Source organism: Eucyclogobius newberryi, unplaced genomic scaffold, assembly GCF_026437365.1.
Source record: "Eucyclogobius newberryi isolate DKJ021-1_F unplaced genomic scaffold, fEucNew1.0.hap1 SCAF_11, whole genome shotgun sequence".
Lineage (NCBI taxonomy): Eukaryota > Metazoa > Chordata > Actinopteri > Gobiiformes > Gobiidae > Eucyclogobius > Eucyclogobius newberryi.
The window spans coordinates 15,119,550-15,136,337 of record NW_027315735.1 but is presented as its reverse complement, the minus strand read 5'-3'; the positions used below and the strand labels follow the sequence as shown (position 1 = coordinate 15,136,337).

The following is a 16,788-nucleotide window of genomic DNA, read 5'->3' as shown; positions in this document are numbered from 1 at the left end:
TTAACGGCCCCTTGAGCAAAATAGCCCAAATGAACCAGAGCTATAAAGCAGCAATGATTAGTGAATATTAAAAGGTGTGTCGATGTGGGTTAATACTCCACAGCAGAACATGGATTTCAAAAGTGCCGTTCACTCAAACACTTTGTTCAAACTACATAAGAAACACCTCAGATTTACACCAGAACAGTAAAGACGAGCACACCGGGGGTTTCTGTTGTTTTCTGCTGTTATATTTAGACTTGTGGTTTACAGAGTTCTCATGTCACGTCGCTGCATGCTTCCATTCAATATTTCCAATGCAGCTGAACATTTGCATACATGTGTGTGTGTGTGTGTATATATGTGTATGTGTATGTGTATGTGTATGTGTATATACACACATACACACACACATATATACATAGTACAGATATAGAAGCTGTTTCAGTCATGTGGAGTACATACATTTCCCTGCATAAAGGAAAACTGACAATGCAATTTAAAACTCTCCATAACACACTTAGTAAGGTTTAATCCACTAGATCAGAGTGGAAAGTGTCCTTTAATAGTGGCTCTAAACCTGGCACATGACAGCGCTGTAATTAGAACAGAGTAAACAAAGTGCTGCTCACTAAGTATGCATAGCTGTGGAGGAAACTTTAAGACTGGAACACAACCCGAGACCCAATTACCTTTGACTTGATCATTTTGTGTTGCGACGCACACTTTCAGAGAACAGTCAGCCATCGATTTGGAAGTTCAACGTAGACAGGTAAATATACAGCTCCTTTAGAATGAGATGAGATTGGTTAACAACTATTAACAAAATTTGTTAATAGTTGTTAACCAATCTCATAATATAGATTTCCTTTTAAGATGGACCAATCATATCATAGAAGAGCTGACAGCTGGTTGTAACTATGGGGATAAGGAGATGTTGTAAGGTTCACAATTCCAATATTTTTGGCCTATAAATCAGATCACAGAAGAACATGAAGATTAGAGACTAATGCCATCAGTTCTGGTGGAGCACGTGTGTGATTTAATGACACATTATTCCATTACTATGCTTGTCATAGATAATGTGTATATCAGTTATTCTAATAAGTGCATTTAGAGTGCCACTACAGACCAATACAGACACAAGCATCCTCTGACTTCAATAACACAGGAACAATATCATCATCATCATCATATTGTAAATGTCGTTTTTTTCTGGCGAAAACGGGCATTTGTTCAGAGCCTGATGCGTGTTTGTGAGAACACACTGGACTGGTCTTTCATCAGACATCTGTCATCTCGTCTTCCATCTCGTCCCCCTCGGTTTCACCTTCTGCCTCGCCTTCCTCTTCATCTTCCTCCTCTGATGTCACGTCCAGCTCCTCCATCTGGGACGCGCACTTGGGGCACGCGCACACAAACAGGTAGTTTTCCCTGGAGAGCGAAGGGGCTTTTGAGTTACACGTTTCTTCTAATATTGGCAGAGATTGGCATTTTACTTGGTTTAGTAAAACAAAGATGGCAATTTGTTTGATACATAAACGGTTTCTACCATTTCTTTTCTCACACACACAATCTTGATCACGGTGTCGAGTGATAATCCATTGAAGTTTAGATTTCATTTAAAACGTTACCTTAGTATTTTGTGTCTGCTGTGGCGGCTTCGGTCGCGCTGGCAGCAGTCCAGATAACTGATGCAGATCTCCTGGAAATGGAAGAAAAAATAAATCTGACTAAAGAGAACCAAGTGTCTCATTTTTAAATCTGTTAGGCTGAGCAAAATAAAATGTCTGTTTGTTGTAACCCGACCGACCCGGTATGAAACTAGCCGACAAAAAATAAAAATATCGGCATTTTGTTGAAAAAACGTCAAAATCTTTTATTTTTCCAATATTTCGCCGACTCACCGACCGGTCTTTCCAAAACTGCCGTGTTGAATATTTTTAACACATTGGTAAACCTATCTTTCATCGCAAAGGACTGATAACGCATTGCCCCCTGGACTGTTGAAGCCCGACCCCTGGACTGTTGAAGCCTGACCCCTGGACTGTTGAAGCCTGACCCCTGGACTGTTGAAGCCTGACCCCTGGACTGTTGAAGCCTGACTCCTGGACTGTTGAAGCCTGACCCCTGGACTGTTGAAGCCTGACCCCTGGACTGTTGAAGCCTGACTCCTGGACTGTTGAAGCCTGACCCCTGGACTGTTGAAGCCTGACTCTTGGACTGTTGAAGCCTGACTCCTGGACTGTTGAAGCCTGACCCCTGGACTGTTGAAGCCTGACTCTTGGACTGTTGAAGCCTGACTCCTGGACTGTTGAAGCCTGACTCTTGGACTGTTGAAGCCTGACTCCTGGACTGTTGAAGCCTGACTCTTGGACTGTTGAAGCCTGACTCCTGGACTGTTGAAGCCTGACCCTGGACTGTTGAAGCCTGACCCCTGGACTGTTGAAGCCTGACCCCTGGACTGTTGAAGCCTGACCCCTGGACTGTTGAAGCCTGACCCCTGGACTGTTGAAGCCTGACCCCTGGACTGTTGAAGCCTGACTCCTGGACTGTTGAAGCCTGACTCCTGGACTGTTGAAGCCTGACCCCTGGACTGTTGAAGCCTGACCCCTGGACTGTTGAAGCCTGACCCCTGAACTGCAGAAGCCTGACCCCTGGACTGTTGAAGCCTGACCCCCTGAACTGTAGAAGCCTGACCCCTGACGGTCACTCTGAGTCAAAAAATTGCCAAATTTTGATCTTTTTTTTGCCTTCAAAAGTAAAAAAAAAATAAGAATTTGCCTACCGACCGACCGACCCACTTGAAAAATGTTGGCTCAGGTTACAGCAAACAGACATATTATTTAGCTCAGCCTTATTGTAGTTAATTTTAACCAGCACAAAAAGTCTGGTTTGGACATCCCTGTGGAGCCGCCCCTGTCTGTGCTCCTGCGGGTGAAATCATACACAAAGTGCTCCTGTCGTTTCCGGATTTCAAAGGCGAGCGTGTTCCTTGGCTGCTGTGACATTACTGTGTCGCGCAGATGCAAGGCTTCTCAATCTTTGTGACGGCTCCGCGAACCCGCTCCAGCCCTCAGTCTCAGCCCTGTAATGCCGTGTGACAGGGGAGCGCGCGGCGGCACAGCGAGGGGGATGTTCCGGCCCGCTGCGGATTTAGCGGGAATTTATCGCCCCCGACCCTGACGTATATCAGCTGACCTCTCCGGGGATGATGTCGCTGAGGGCGGTGAGGTGAAGCAGGAAGTTGTTATCTGGGAAGGAAGCCTCGGCGTTGGGTATGCAGCTGTGGTTACCTGCCAACCAGTTGCTAATTAATGTCAAAAGTGTTATTAAAATGTATGGGGGAAAGACATATTAGTGTACTTACATGTGCTTTGAAGTATAAACAGCCCAGAACCCTCACAGTTTAGAAAATCTCCGGTTTCTATGGGAGGGAACAGGAGAAAGCGTTATGTAACGGCTGGACATCTGACACAAAGAGCGACAGCAAAGCCACTGCTCTAATATACAAGACTCGACCACAGCCTCTGCTCAAACAAAAGGCTTTAATTCATACAACTACTGCACAACTGAGATAAGTGTGTGACCTTTTTCTATGTCCTTGTACAGCCGGTCGATAAAGGAGTCCAACTGCTCCCTCTGCTGGCCAAAAAGCTCAAGTGCATCACAGGCATGAACCCACTGACTCAATGAACTAAATGGAAAAGTGATTTAGTGCAGGTGTAGCTGAGAGGACAAGGTCCAAACTGGAGCGTCTCAGACTCTTACCTCGTGCCAATGCCTTGGCCGTTAGTTCCAACTAGAGCAAATAATGAGCGGAAACCTTCAGCGACAAACCACTGTAACAGAGAAAATGTCTTATTGATTCACGTGGCATTAAGAGTAATTCCATCCAACCCTTTCAATTCTGAGGTTAGAGGTCAAATCAAACTAAAGCCCAACTTGAGCTGCTCAGATTTCAGAACATTGATGCTTCTTTTACGTCAGCATGTTGCTGTGGGACAGTGACATGTCGTGCAGTCTGACAAGGACAAATGATTTTTACTTTGTTATCTTAACTTGTTACTTATTTCTAATATTCATTTTTCTCAGCTTGTTTTACAAGATGACCTTCATTTGCAGAGGTATGAAATGCAAATGGAACTGGAAAAACCCACTTACCCGACTGATATGTTCATCAAAGAGAGCTGATGAAAAGAGACTATGTAACAAGGACAACTGGCCCTGAAACACAAAGCACAAACTTACAATACAATGATCACATGTATTGTACACATGCAAATACATATGATTATAGTTCAGAAGGTGAGCATAAATAAATATTGCAAGACTGTCTCTGTTAGGATACTTTAGCCTTAAATATAATCAGAGGTGAACTTACTTTGAACTGCTCTCCCAGGAGCTTGTGTGCGATCTCCTCCTCTTCATTTGCTGTCCGGCTGCAGAAGTGTGAGAAGAGCCTCTGCCAGTGGGATTTGTCTTTAGCCTGGTTCACATATTAACATATTAATGACATGATATTTGTGTTCATGATGAAGTACTTCATGAGTACTAACATGACCTCACCTGCTTGACAGAAGCAACCATTTTGGCCATCAGCATGATGCTGGAGGTTTCTGGAGGATAATGAATACTCCTAAAAAGGACAAATAAAGAAGACCAATTACACTTTTTGGTTTCCAATTAGTATTCAAACTATCATATGCAGATTATTTATTTTACAATTTTGTTAATTGTAAACCTCAAATTGCTCTAAAATGACTTAATAGAAATGGCTTCATTTACTTCCTGTTCAAAACTGCAGCTCTGAGACAGTAACAAGCAGCAGATGTTTGTAGGGTTAAAAAAAAAAAAAAAAGATTTTGTATTCTTTTTTTTAAATATTCGCAAATAAGTACAGAGCACTGGGCGGGGATAGGGGGTAGGTGAAAACAGGGATTTTAAGCATTCAAGTCTCAACTGCAGGATAAAACAGGTTTACTCAAAACATGCACGAGTCAATAAATCAAAATAAAACTCATAGTAAGCAGATGGTGAGCGAACACTGTTATAACCTGGTTACAAGCTCATGAAAGTCAACTTTACACTAAATGTACCATTTTAAATGTCCAGTAACATGACAAGAGTTTGGTAGCACACACCTCCATGCATCTTTGAGCTTGTTGATGGGATGATCCGGATCGTTCTCAGACGGGCCCAGACAGAGGACCCGGTGGTAGCGCTCAGCAGCCGCCTGACGACACTCACTGCTGCAGTACATCACCTGCAAAGGACGATTCTCAACGCCAGTATCTACTGTTGTATGACAATGTTTGTGTATATATTCATGTCTTTACTGAAATACTTTAGGCTTGCTCGGACCGAAGGAGGTGCAGATGCCTTAATGTCATATTACACTGCATTTAGCCTGTCCCGGGTCAATAAAAATCCAGTTTATTGATTTAAGGCACTGACACAAACCACGAGAGGGAAAAAACTGACCACACATAGGAAATTATATCTTTTTAGTGGACGCTTTGTGGTCCCAGAGGCTCAAACATCCTCGATACCATCATAACCAGCCTCACCTGACACTGGGGGCAGGCCTGGTGTAGCTCTGCTCGCACTTTGCACAGTTCGGGGTGTGGAAGGCTGAGTCCGGGGTTTCCACTGAGTCTCCTTGCATTTTGTTCTGCAGTTTCTAGAGCCCGTAAGCAGTACTCACAGGCTGCAAATATCAGAGACACGTTACAGCTGAACATTGAAATACCAAACAGCCAAAAATGAACACATGATTTAACAATGTGACACTCACCTTTGTATTTATAGAGCGAATTCCACAGAAACTGAGCCGAGACAAGTGGGCGCTCGATGAAAATGTTCTCCCCCTTTTTAATGCTCTTTTTGGTAAAGAGCCCTTTCCCCTGAACACAAAGTGCAACAATTAGATCAATGAAAGTATGACCAACATAAACAGAAAAGGTACAGGTAAATTGCTTTACAAAGAGAACCAATGTTTGGATTATAAATACATTAAATAGAAGACTATATTGAGCATTGAAAGACACTAAATGTAAAATGATTAAAGAAGAGAGAATCCACACACTGCAGGTCAGTACAGTCTATGGAAACGATAAAGACAAAACAAATACAGGCTTCATGGTGCTGGGGAGATGACCGCTGTTATTAGGGGTGATATTGATGAAATGTTTAGCCAAAATGTGTGTAAAATAAAGTATGAATAACAGTTTCCCATCAAAGCTGAGGCTCCTGGTTTTCACACCACGAAACTAGAAGTAGGTTTTTAAATCTGTGTAACTCGTCCGAAGTTCTCACATCATCAATATTCAGACACATTTACTTCCGGGCTCGTGCACAGTTTTAAAACAGTGTTTCCTAATGTGGACATGAAGCTGGGGCGGACCACCCAAGCACAGCCAATCAGAGCGCTGCTTTCCTTATTTCCAGGTTAAGAGAGACACAATTATTTCTTAGATACAGATAGGCACAGTGACATGGATGTATTATATTATGCACAGTGATTTCATTTTGTCACAATGTTGCTACTTTTACAATAAACTTTAAAAAGTAAAGGGCTATGGTGGCTCCCTTAGTCCAAATTTAGCCCCGCTAGTCTAAAAACAAACTAAAATTGTGGCGGTACAAAATGTCCGTTTGTGGTATTGTCATAAATACATAGGAGGTAACCATTTTTAGTCAGTAATCTGTGCTTTTGTGATCATTAAGTGACAATTGTACACTATAAAATGTGTAGAGGTGTCGCGTGCGTGCCTCTAGTGTCAGAATAAAACACCGAACAGGCTGGAAAATGTATAAGAAGATATTTGCTTATTATAAAACGTGTGTGGGTATTGCAAATGTAATGGTTTCGTGCATATTATATCCTGTCCTGATGTGTCCCAGCAGCACCGGGGGAACATGAGGATGAACATGAGGATGAGGCACTGACGCTGAACAAGTTTAACCCTGACGTAATGCCACGTGTCTCTGTCACGTTACTGTGTCTGCCGTGCGGGACTGTCCTTTACCTTGACGTGGTCGATCAGTCTGATTTCCACACAGCTAGAAACTTTAACGGGCTCCACGCACAGGGAAAACATGTCATCCGCGGGGGCCGCCATCTTTCATGATGACGTGACCTTTTCCCTCTCAACCCTGACTTACACTTTAATGACGTCTCCAGAAGGAAGGTGGACATCTGGCGGACAGACTGTGACACTGCAGCTGAATGCGCATATGACTGAAAAGGATTTTTTCTTTGCACTCTTCTCTTTTGTTTGTGATTTTATCAGTTTAGACAATCAGTTGGATTGATAATTTTTAATTTAGTTAATTTTTATTGTATTTCTGTTTCTGTAATTTCTTTGTGATTTGAATGCATTTTTCCTGCTGTGTGAAGCACTTTGAATTGCCTTGTGTATGAAATGTGCTCTACAAATAAACTTGCCTTGCCTTGCCTTGCCTGAATCATGAAGTATCTGTTTGTAATAATATAATATAATATATAATAGTGATGGTGTAGTGATGGTGTAATAATGTAATGTGTGCACTGATACTGTTGATTATGTGTTTAATGTGTTTGCTAAAGCGCGTGCAGAAATCACACCAAACAAACACAACCGTAGCAGGTAAAAAGCCAGAAAGGCAATCAGGTGCCTTTACTGGATACTTTAATTGTTTTAAATGTACATTAGCAAATATTATAAACATCTGTTATTTATTACGTTTATTACACAAAAATACAAAATAATAAATCATGTTAGGTAGTAAACAGATGAATTAATTCAGGTTACATTGGTTTTACATAACCTCAAATTACTGTTATTGTTAAACGCTCGACCATCAAACCCTCATTAAAAGCATCTTAATGTGTCCAAGCAAATAAAGGCATTGCTTTACTAAATGCACACATTTGAAAGATTGAAAGATCGACTACCGGTCTCTGGCTCAGCACTTCAAAATACATTTCACTATAAGACCCAAGAAGTCAAAAGTCAAGTTTGCTGCAATGCAAAGAAATGTGTTCCTTTTGCTAGTACAGAAGTAGACATAGAGCATATATTGGGCCATACGCTACAAACATATCTTGCTGTTCACATGAATAGGGTTATCAGGCTATAGCTTGCAGTCATAAAGAATACACTACAGCCCCAACAGTTAACTATTTGAACCATCCAGTATTCACCTCTATATATAACTATAACTAAACAGTATCATTTTGCTTTAAATCAAACTATATGTATTTGTATATTGCACTTATCTTTCTACAGAACACACATTGCTCCTGCTTTGCATTGTATGTTCCTGGTTCTTGTAGTTGGCACACCATCTGGGGTCACATTATTAGCAGCTGAGTAATTACACAATGAATGTGCTACTGTGCATTTAGTGTTCTTCAGAAGGCTCTGGTCTGCTATTACAACATGAATCCAGTAGTATCCCATGTTAAAACATTACAGTTATAAAAGATTATCAGTATAAATCCCAACAGACAGTGCAGTGGAGTACAATGCAGCATTTGTACCCCAAACTAAGTCAAGTTCCCCTCTTTTCACTTCTGCTCGCTGTCTGTTTTCTCTTCTTCTCACACACGCTCTGGCCGTCACAAACCCTTGTTGTAGGTCACCACCTTGCAATCAGTTGCCATGACAATCTCTGGCTCAAGGCGAGACACCTCAATCTACAGGAAAGATTGAAAGGCTGGAGTTATAGCTGAATTCACTTACGTGTCTTTCTGCCTAAGACTGTTTTGTACATGATTTTCAGTGAGTGGATACTAAGTGACATCTGGTAAAAGGGGTGAACAGAGGCTCATGGCGGAATGTGTGCATGTTTAGTGGACTATGTTTAATGTGAATGTGTCTGCAGCTGCTCCCTTAACCCATCTGTCCGGCCTTTACTGTACCTGAGACATCTGCGGGAACAGGCTGATGGCCACAGGCAAAGAGAGGCCAAAGGTCACCAGGCACACCACGCTGTGGATGGGCAGCAGCAGTCTCCGGTTCTTCTGAAGGAACCGTAGCCTAGATAAGTCAAGAACAAAGGAACACGGGGTAAGTACAAAGGAACACGTGGTAAAGTCAAATATCTGTGAGTACGAATATCATGAGCTTTGGGAGTCTCAGGGAAAAACAGGGCAGGTTATTAGGTATGATTTTATTTGGTTTTGTCTTTTTCATGCTTTTATTGTTTTCTCCCATGGTTGAGATTTCATTATAGCATCTAAATTAGCCCTGATATGAAATAAAATGTGTTGAGTGTTTCTTTTTATTGTGACCTACTTATGAACATTGAAAAAGACATGACTTGGAGTCTATTTTGTTTGAAGTATTATTCAAAATGCTCTGATAAAGAGTCACACAAGCACGTTAAAGGGGATAATATTACGCAAAATCAACTTGAATTAGTTTTTTATCTTGTTTCAATGGTGTTTCTTCCTTCTTCGTGCAAGAGTTGTATTGTCATTGATTCTTGCATGTTTGAATAATCCTGTGCTGTCCTCCAACACGGAAGATTCCAGTTTTTACTTGGAAATAATTGCCATTAAAACAAAGCAGTGCAATATAACAAACACATAAAATGACGGCTGGTTTAGCTGTTCTGAACATCTCACTAAATGTTTCTACTGCTCTCAACATTTAGTGAGATGTTCTGATGAGCCCCGCCTCTTCAGAGTGACATTTCACTGTAACAAGCAGTGAAATGTCACTCTGAACAGGAAGTCAATAAACCTGTTTCTATTATCAAGCCGCTTTAGATCAATATTGCAATTTACAATGGAAAAAATGTTAAAGTTCAACACTAAGAACCTGAAAATAATCAAATAAATATTAGTATATTAGTATGCAGTAATAATCAGATACATTTTGGATATTATTTAAATCTGCATGACCACCATTTTCAAAATCAAATATTTTATGATTTTTACAGTATCTATTTTCACCCCATTAATTAATAAAAAGGTCTTCTTTCATTGTGATCATGCCACATTCTGATACTATCACTTGTGAAAACATAGTACAAGTATATGTGTAATTCAAATCTACTGAAATTCTCTCATTGCTCCTTGTAGTTTGACTTAATCGTTTTTCTGCCAGGACGTCTAGAGACAGAAAGTAAATTAAAAAGCATTGTTCCTCCTTTCTCAAATAAATAAATATCTGCGAGCAATCCCCACACTCCAGCGCCCTTACACGGCTCAGTCAGTGTAAACTCTAATTAGAAAAGTGAGCGATGTGCACCAGACCTCTCTAAGTAGGACATGATGATGGGCGGCAGGACAAAGATGGGCATCGGCAGCACCACGCGCGTGAAGGCCGTCTCCATGATCGCCTGCCAATCCAAAATGAGAACACCGTGAGTGATGAGACGCCGCAGCCGTTTCAATTTACGGCAACAATTATCGAGTCCGCCGAGTGTGCACAAAAGCCTCTCTCTTACATGTCGGGCTGCGATCCTGGACGAGCCCACCACGTCGCCGTTATTGTCCAGGACGTCGATACCTTCGGACAGCTCGTTGTGTCTCATCAGCCCCACGTTGCAGATGTTCGCGCTGGCTGTAATAACGGGTTTTGAAATGCATTAGGAATCAGCGAAACCAACAAGCGGTGCGACCAAACAATAGGTGTTAATTCAAATGAGGTGCTTTGAAAACCCACCTACAGCGGGGAAAGGCACCAGGCGCTGAATGATGGTTCTAGTGGCGGGGTTCAGTCGATGGGCCTTCTGGATCAGCACGTTCAGTCCCACCTTCAGGAGGAGACACAAAGCTGCTGGTTTTCATCCTCGTTTCTGCGTCTTTGTGTTAGAAGTGGGCGATATCTCAGTGTTTGTGATGGATTGATCATGATGACGATGGTAATGTTTTAGCAGTTCATCCAAAATGTGATGAAAAGTGTCACAATATCAGGTTTTACGATTATAGTGAGAAGAAACATCATCATTTAACGATTATTCAGGATTATTGACACTGTGGCTGAACAACAGTGAGTTTAATTCACTCTAAATAGTTCAGAATTTGTCTTGTTTGTGACCTGCTTTGTAAAATCTGAATGATAAAGTAAAGGTAAAGTGACATAAACAGACAGATTAAACACTTTCAATTTAGTTTGACTTTTTTGGAGAATAGACTGAATTAAATGACTCAGTTTAGCTTTTGAAATTATAATGTGTCTGTTCGTACAAGTGCAGTTTGACCTGGATAATCACAATATTGACAGTCCTAGTCATGGTTCAGTGACATAAATACAGCAGCATGTTTGATTTTGTATTGGCTCTTTTGCTGTGTGTATTGGGGGTGGGAAATATTGACAAAAAATGTATATATTTGGGGGACAATATTGCAATCCTTCGGAAATAATCTGAAACGTTCCTGCAAATGTCTTTTTTAGGTTGAAGAATAGCATTAAACATAATAGGATTGTAAAATTAACCAAAAAAGTAAAAATAAATATAACTTTATTTATTTTGCATGGTAATTTTTTTTTATATTTATGCTTATTTTGCGGCCTTTTTAATAGATTATTATAGACTATAGACTCAACATTTCCCAAAAACAATTGTGACCTCATTTTTTATAACCCTGCATCTCCATTTTGTGCTTGATATTCTAGTTTTGCTCCAGACCTAAATCCGTATGTAGTGTAGAAGGTGAACTCACTGCGATGGAGACGGCGCTGGTGACAGCTCCAACATATCCCTGGAGAAACTTGGATGTCGGCGTAGGCTGAAAAAGGATGACACTTTAATGATAATTACTCTACAGTTACTTAGAAACACTAATGAACGGACTGTAAATGATCTGTACCTTTGTAGCGTTGCGATTTGCATAGTTCACACAGGCATTGTGACTTTGGTTCAGCCACTGTATCAAGGGAGATATAGAGTTTTCAATTACTATGATTATTAGTTTGATTTTAAATAGTTGTTCCACAGCCCACACGCTTTATCGCTGAAACAAAGGGCATTGACTAGGTGCTAGATGGATATAAATGTAATGATTGTACAAAACCCAGCTTGGTCACAGTACCTGCCATATAATGGTAGACAGCACAGTCTGATTTGGCAGAAGAAGGCCTATGACCTAGATGAAACCAGGAAACATGAGCTTATTTTGCACAAAATAAGTCTAGTCTCAGTTCATCTATTCTGCACACGTGGATATGTGTATGGATTTGCATCTATGAGTTTGGCTGGAACTTACAATTGGAGTTCCAAATGGCACATAACCTGCACAGTGAAACGTGGACTTGATCAGTCGTGACTAAATGGACAGACCTGAGCCTGGTCAAAGATCTTCATCTGTGGTCATACCTGACATACGGAATGGCATGAAGATCTTCTCTCCTGTGTCAGGATGAATGATGGCCTGCAGCAGAGAGCATGACATCATCCTCATGCTGCCAGGGGCTCAGGGCTGTGTGTGGCGGTGCACGTGGAGTCAGTGTGTGAGGACCTACCTGCTTGATCTTCTGAGCCTCCCACAGCTGCAACAACACCATAGACACATCATTACTCCTTTGCTCTATAAAGACTCTGACAGCAGCAGTCGTGACCGCCGCACATGACTCCCTGTTGATGTCATATTTAACACCAACTCACCTGATCGTCAGACACTCCGGGAGGAACAATGCCATTTTTAAAATCGTTCAGGAGCTTGAGGCTGGCTTGTAGCTGTGTCTGTATCAAACAAAGCGATGCACTTCAGTTATTGACATTTTATATATGTTTTTCTTTTCGATGTGGATGTTTTACCTCTGAGACAAATAGTGTGGTGGGGTCAATGATGTCTATGAAGTGTCTCAGGCGGCCGAGAAAGGAACCCTTTAAAACATGACAAAAACTTTAATTAAAGCTAGACAAATATACTGTTTACTTTACTCCAACAAATGACATTTACACACAAGACAGCAGAAGCCAGTGAATAATGCATATATAACATCTTTTTTTGGTTTTGTTTCTCCTGTAGTCATGTAGTTGGGTACTTTTTGGTTAATTGTTGATAAAAGCAGCACACACGACCATATCTTTCCATATAGCCTGCATTACAATATGGATCCATCTTTGGGCATTCATAATAAGATCCATATTTCGTTTTATAATTTTCTAATTTTTGCAAGCTAAGCAGTGTAGTGCAGTCTTTCTCTTCCGTGCTACTTCCAGGTCCCTCTCCGTGTGTGCCAGCAGCTAACAGTGCATGCCAATGAGTCTGGGAAGGCCCACATCCGCGTGAGCCAAGAGCGTCGCTGGGAATACTCATGGGTGAATGCCTACCTTTATACCAGATTTGTGTGTTTCAAAGGCCAGGAAATGTGGTAAAACCTCATTTAAACGAAACAGGTTGAGCACTAACAAGAACGATAGACAACGATGATCGAACTAACTTGTTTTAGTTTGTACCCAAAGCTCATTGAGTGTGGAATGGTTTGGTTGCACACTCTTGTTGTTGCTTGGACGTCTCCTTCCCTGACAGCCCATATGTGCTGCAGTGCTGTTTTGTCAGAGTGTGAGATCCATGTGAGGAGACGGCTTTAATTATGCATGAGCCTGAGCTCCCCGAGGAGTGCAAAACAAGGCCGGGCGAGAGGGGCGCGCTATGAGTGGAGGCATTGACAAACACCGCTAGATTTGTGCTGATTCAAAGAGCAGCGCCTTTGAACAACACTGATGCAAGAGACTGAAAGTGTTATGACATCTGTGTTACCGATTAAGGGAAGAGGGAATGCATTTTAGAATGAACTGCAGTGAAACTATAACTTGCATCTTCAGATTGGACTTTTTTGAAATGTAAACTGCAATATTGATCCAAACTGGCTTAATGAAAGAAATGGGAGCGTTGACTTCCTGTTCAAACTCGCCTCTTCATCGCAGCATTTGTCCGGAGCAAGCGGCGCACCTTCATTTACAATAATATCATAAACTGTATCATTGTTGAAAAATGTCTGTGGGATGTTTTGAAACCCTACATGTTTGACACAGAGTCCAAATTGTTTTTTAAATATCTTTACTTGAGTAGTGGGCAGGGATAGGGGGTAGGTGACAACAGACACTTTCTGAGCACTCACTCTTATGGACTAGGAATACTCAAAAATGCATGAATCTATCAAAATGCAACAATGAGTAACATGGTTTACATATTTATGTGTCTGTGTCTTGGAGGAAACACATAGATTGTACATGTAGTGTCAGTGAACGAGCAGGTGAAGTCTATAATACATACCGTATTTTCCGGACTATAAGTTGCACCTTTTTTCATAGTTTTGGCCGGGTGTGACTTATACTTATATTTATACTTATATACTTATACTCCGGAGGGACTTATATGTGATATTATTTGTTATTTTCACACTTGCAACCGCATTTCATCCTCCAGTGCAACTTATATATGTTTTTTTCTTCTCTATTATGCATTTTTTGGCTGGTGCGACCCAAACACTGTAACTACTATGAGGCAATACTTCATAGACACTATGAGAAATAGTTTTATTGCCATTGTCAGTGAACTAAATTCACAAACTAGAAATGTGCTTCACGTTTAACAATGAATAGCAATAATAAGGAAAATATAAATTACGACAAAATAAGACACACATGAAAGGTCTAACTAAAATCTAATTCAAAATAGACTGAGTATATGTTTGTATGTATTAGAGATGTAAAAAACTACATTTTTGTTTTAAAAAGTTACATTCAGCATTACACATATAGAATGTGAAGCAGCTGCACTTTGAACAAGTCAATGATTCTCTGCAGATAGTTTGACAGGAGCATATCAGTGTAAGTACAGAGAGGTGTCCAGGCTGCAGCACATGTGATATCTCTATAACGTGAAGGTCACTTTCCACTCCAAGCCTGACCATGACCCACACTAATTTGTGCAAGTGATGGGCTGAGATAAGGAAGGACAGCACTATGTTTGATGACGCCCAATAGAGAACAAGATGGAGCAAAAAGGGGAAAAATTTAAAAAGACACGAAAACAGAATAGAAAAGAAAAACAGACATGATGTGTGCACCTGATGTCAAAAGCGCTGCTGACATAAGAGACAAAGGAAAAGGATTCACCAGATCGTGCGCATTTGCCACAAACTAATTTAATTACCACCAACTTCAAAGTGCTGCCCAAGTTGTTGATTCCCCAAAGACAAAGAAAAGAAAAGCCTTGCACAATACACAACTTTGAGCAGAAGCAGAGCGGCTCAGGCAGGGCGGAGCACGGCTGTTTCTCTTTTGCATGTTTTATTCCCTTCTCCCAAAGCCCTTGTCGCTCGTCTAACGGAGGAAACGCGCGCACTTACCTGGTCGTACCGCGGTCTTCCCAACCGGAAAGCGGGACACACTGCAGACTCCGCCATGACACCCAACTATTTACTTATTAATGAACCGAATCATGGACGGGCTCGTTAACTACAGCGAACTACATCCACTGAGCCAAAGAAGTGAACGAGGCGACGAGCCGCTACGTCAACTGGGATGTGTAGTCCTCGCGCGCGCGCCCCACATCCCCGGCCAAACGCGTCCTATCTATGGCCATAAAAGGATCGATGGGGTTGTGGGCTATTGTTGCGTAACTGTTCGGATTGATCTTGGGAGAGATAGGACTTGATTGGTCCGTTAATTCATCGCAATGTGTGTGTGGAGAGGTGTGGCCTGGAGGAAGATGCGGGCGCAGTGACGCTCCTCAGACCCGCGCGCGTCTCTCAGCAGGTGCAAGCGCGCGCGGCAGGAGAACACGGCGCAATGAGGGACGCGCTTATTACTAGTGTCCCGTGCGGCATCTGTCCCCGAGCCAGTGTTAAAAGTGAGGGTAATGAGGCAGTTATACAGCGGTGTTGAGGGTGTTATGTGCTCTTTAAGAACACTAGGGGGCACGAAAGACATTACAACTGTGTCAAGAAAGCGACAGGGGCCCCAACGTCCCACTGTTTGCACCGTTATTTAAAGAACACGCAGCAATGTGTTTGATTGTCCCCCCGTGAAATTATAAATAACAAGATAGAAATAATACACCTTTTTGAAATTATGGAAACTATCATATTTCAAGTAACGAGTGTCCTCTAGTGGACAAGGACGTATACTACATCCTTATTTACTTACTTAATTTAATTTATTATGTATCATTATTATTTTGCCTATTATTGTGTACCTGTATGTCATATAGGCTATTTATTTAGATATTTTTTATGGATTTGTGTGTAATATGTTTGTAATTAGAAGTTAAATGTAACTTTTAAGCTTAATTTAGTCTTTTTTTTAAAGAACATTTACTTTTCCGAGTAGTTTTCTGACACCATACTTGTACTACCACTTGAGCAATATTTTATATGACCTTTTGTTTGTAATTTTTGTGGTCTATTCTTTGGAAATACAAGAATCTGTACATTATTTTGCATTTTGTCTGTCCGATTGTAACACATGAATTGACACACAAATAACATTTTAAATAAGCTACATTTTACGTCCAAACTGTTACTCAGAACTCCAGTAGTAGAATTACCGTTTTATTTTCTTCATTATTTGGGTTACTGCTGGTGTAATATTTATAGGAAGAGTATTTTGTGTTCTGAGTCATTATGTGGTGTGTAATCATGAGGGACCAAAATAATTCTTGTGCACTTTATTTATTACAGTACTGTGGTCAGGGAAAAGCCTTGCAATTTTAGCAGTGGTGCCCAAAATGGAAACTCATGAACAGAAAACTATTGAATACATTGAAATGGTTTGCTATGGTGGAGTGTTGCTACATCATATAATTTGCATAACTACCAAACGATAGCTAAGTTGTATGTATACATCTTTTAAATATAT

The 16,788-nt window shown here is 41.1% G+C and overlaps 2 protein-coding genes across 2 annotated transcripts; both read right to left on the bottom strand.

Moving 5' to 3' along the window:
- Positions 1 to 235: 235 nt before the first annotated feature.
- On the bottom strand, positions 236 to 7,118 carry smyd5 (SMYD family member 5). The gene is made up of 13 exons (XM_072436066.1): positions 7,011 to 7,118; positions 5,777 to 5,885; positions 5,550 to 5,689; positions 5,124 to 5,245; positions 4,549 to 4,618; positions 4,364 to 4,468; positions 4,144 to 4,206; positions 3,751 to 3,821; positions 3,570 to 3,676; positions 3,350 to 3,406; positions 3,181 to 3,275; positions 1,614 to 1,684; positions 236 to 1,413 (listed from the first exon to the last, which is right to left on the bottom strand). The coding sequence occupies exons 1-13, from the start codon at positions 7,101 to 7,103 to the stop codon at positions 1,263 to 1,265; spliced, it is 1,254 nt and encodes a 417-aa protein (XP_072292167.1). The 5' UTR covers positions 7,104 to 7,118; the 3' UTR covers positions 236 to 1,262.
- A 683-nt stretch (positions 7,119 to 7,801) lies between these two features.
- sfxn5b (sideroflexin 5b) lies at positions 7,802 to 15,474 on the bottom strand. Its single transcript, XM_072436065.1, has 14 exons — positions 15,279 to 15,474; positions 12,736 to 12,804; positions 12,583 to 12,660; positions 12,441 to 12,467; positions 12,295 to 12,349; positions 12,185 to 12,210; positions 12,011 to 12,064; positions 11,789 to 11,845; positions 11,642 to 11,707; positions 10,641 to 10,731; positions 10,423 to 10,538; positions 10,229 to 10,314; positions 8,888 to 9,005; positions 7,802 to 8,662 (listed from the first exon to the last, which is right to left on the bottom strand). Exons 1-14 carry the CDS (start codon positions 15,333 to 15,335, stop codon positions 8,585 to 8,587), a joined length of 978 nt encoding a protein of 325 aa, XP_072292166.1. The 5' UTR covers positions 15,336 to 15,474; the 3' UTR covers positions 7,802 to 8,584.
- Positions 15,475 to 16,788: the final 1,314 nt, after the last annotated feature.

What these genes read in the sequence shown, in the direction of transcription:
- smyd5 (XM_072436066.1), bottom strand. Translation starts at nt 7,103, where the DNA reads ATGGCGGCCCCCGCGGATGACATGTTTTCCCTGTGCGTGGAGCCCGTT. An exon ending in TCCTGGGAGAGCAGTTCAAA is followed by an intron (nt 4,207 to 4,363) that starts GTAAGTTCACCT and finishes TTTGTGTTTCAG; the next exon opens with GGCCAGTTGTCCTTGTTACA. An exon ending in TTGATGAACATATCAGTCGG is followed by an intron (nt 3,822 to 4,143) that starts GTAAGTGGGTTT and finishes TCTCTGTTACAG; the next exon opens with TGGTTTGTCGCTGAAGGTTT.
- sfxn5b (XM_072436065.1), bottom strand. Translation starts at nt 15,335, where the DNA reads ATGGCGGAGTCTGCAGTGTGTCCCGCTTTCCGGTTGGGAAGACCGCGG. An exon ending in CATGCCATTCCGTATGTCAG is followed by an intron (nt 12,211 to 12,294) that starts GTATGACCACAG and finishes TTCACTGTGCAG; the next exon opens with GTTATGTGCCATTTGGAACT. An exon ending in TGCCATTTGGAACTCCAATT is followed by an intron (nt 12,065 to 12,184) that starts GTAAGTTCCAGC and finishes GGTTTCATCTAG; the next exon opens with GTCATAGGCCTTCTTCTGCC.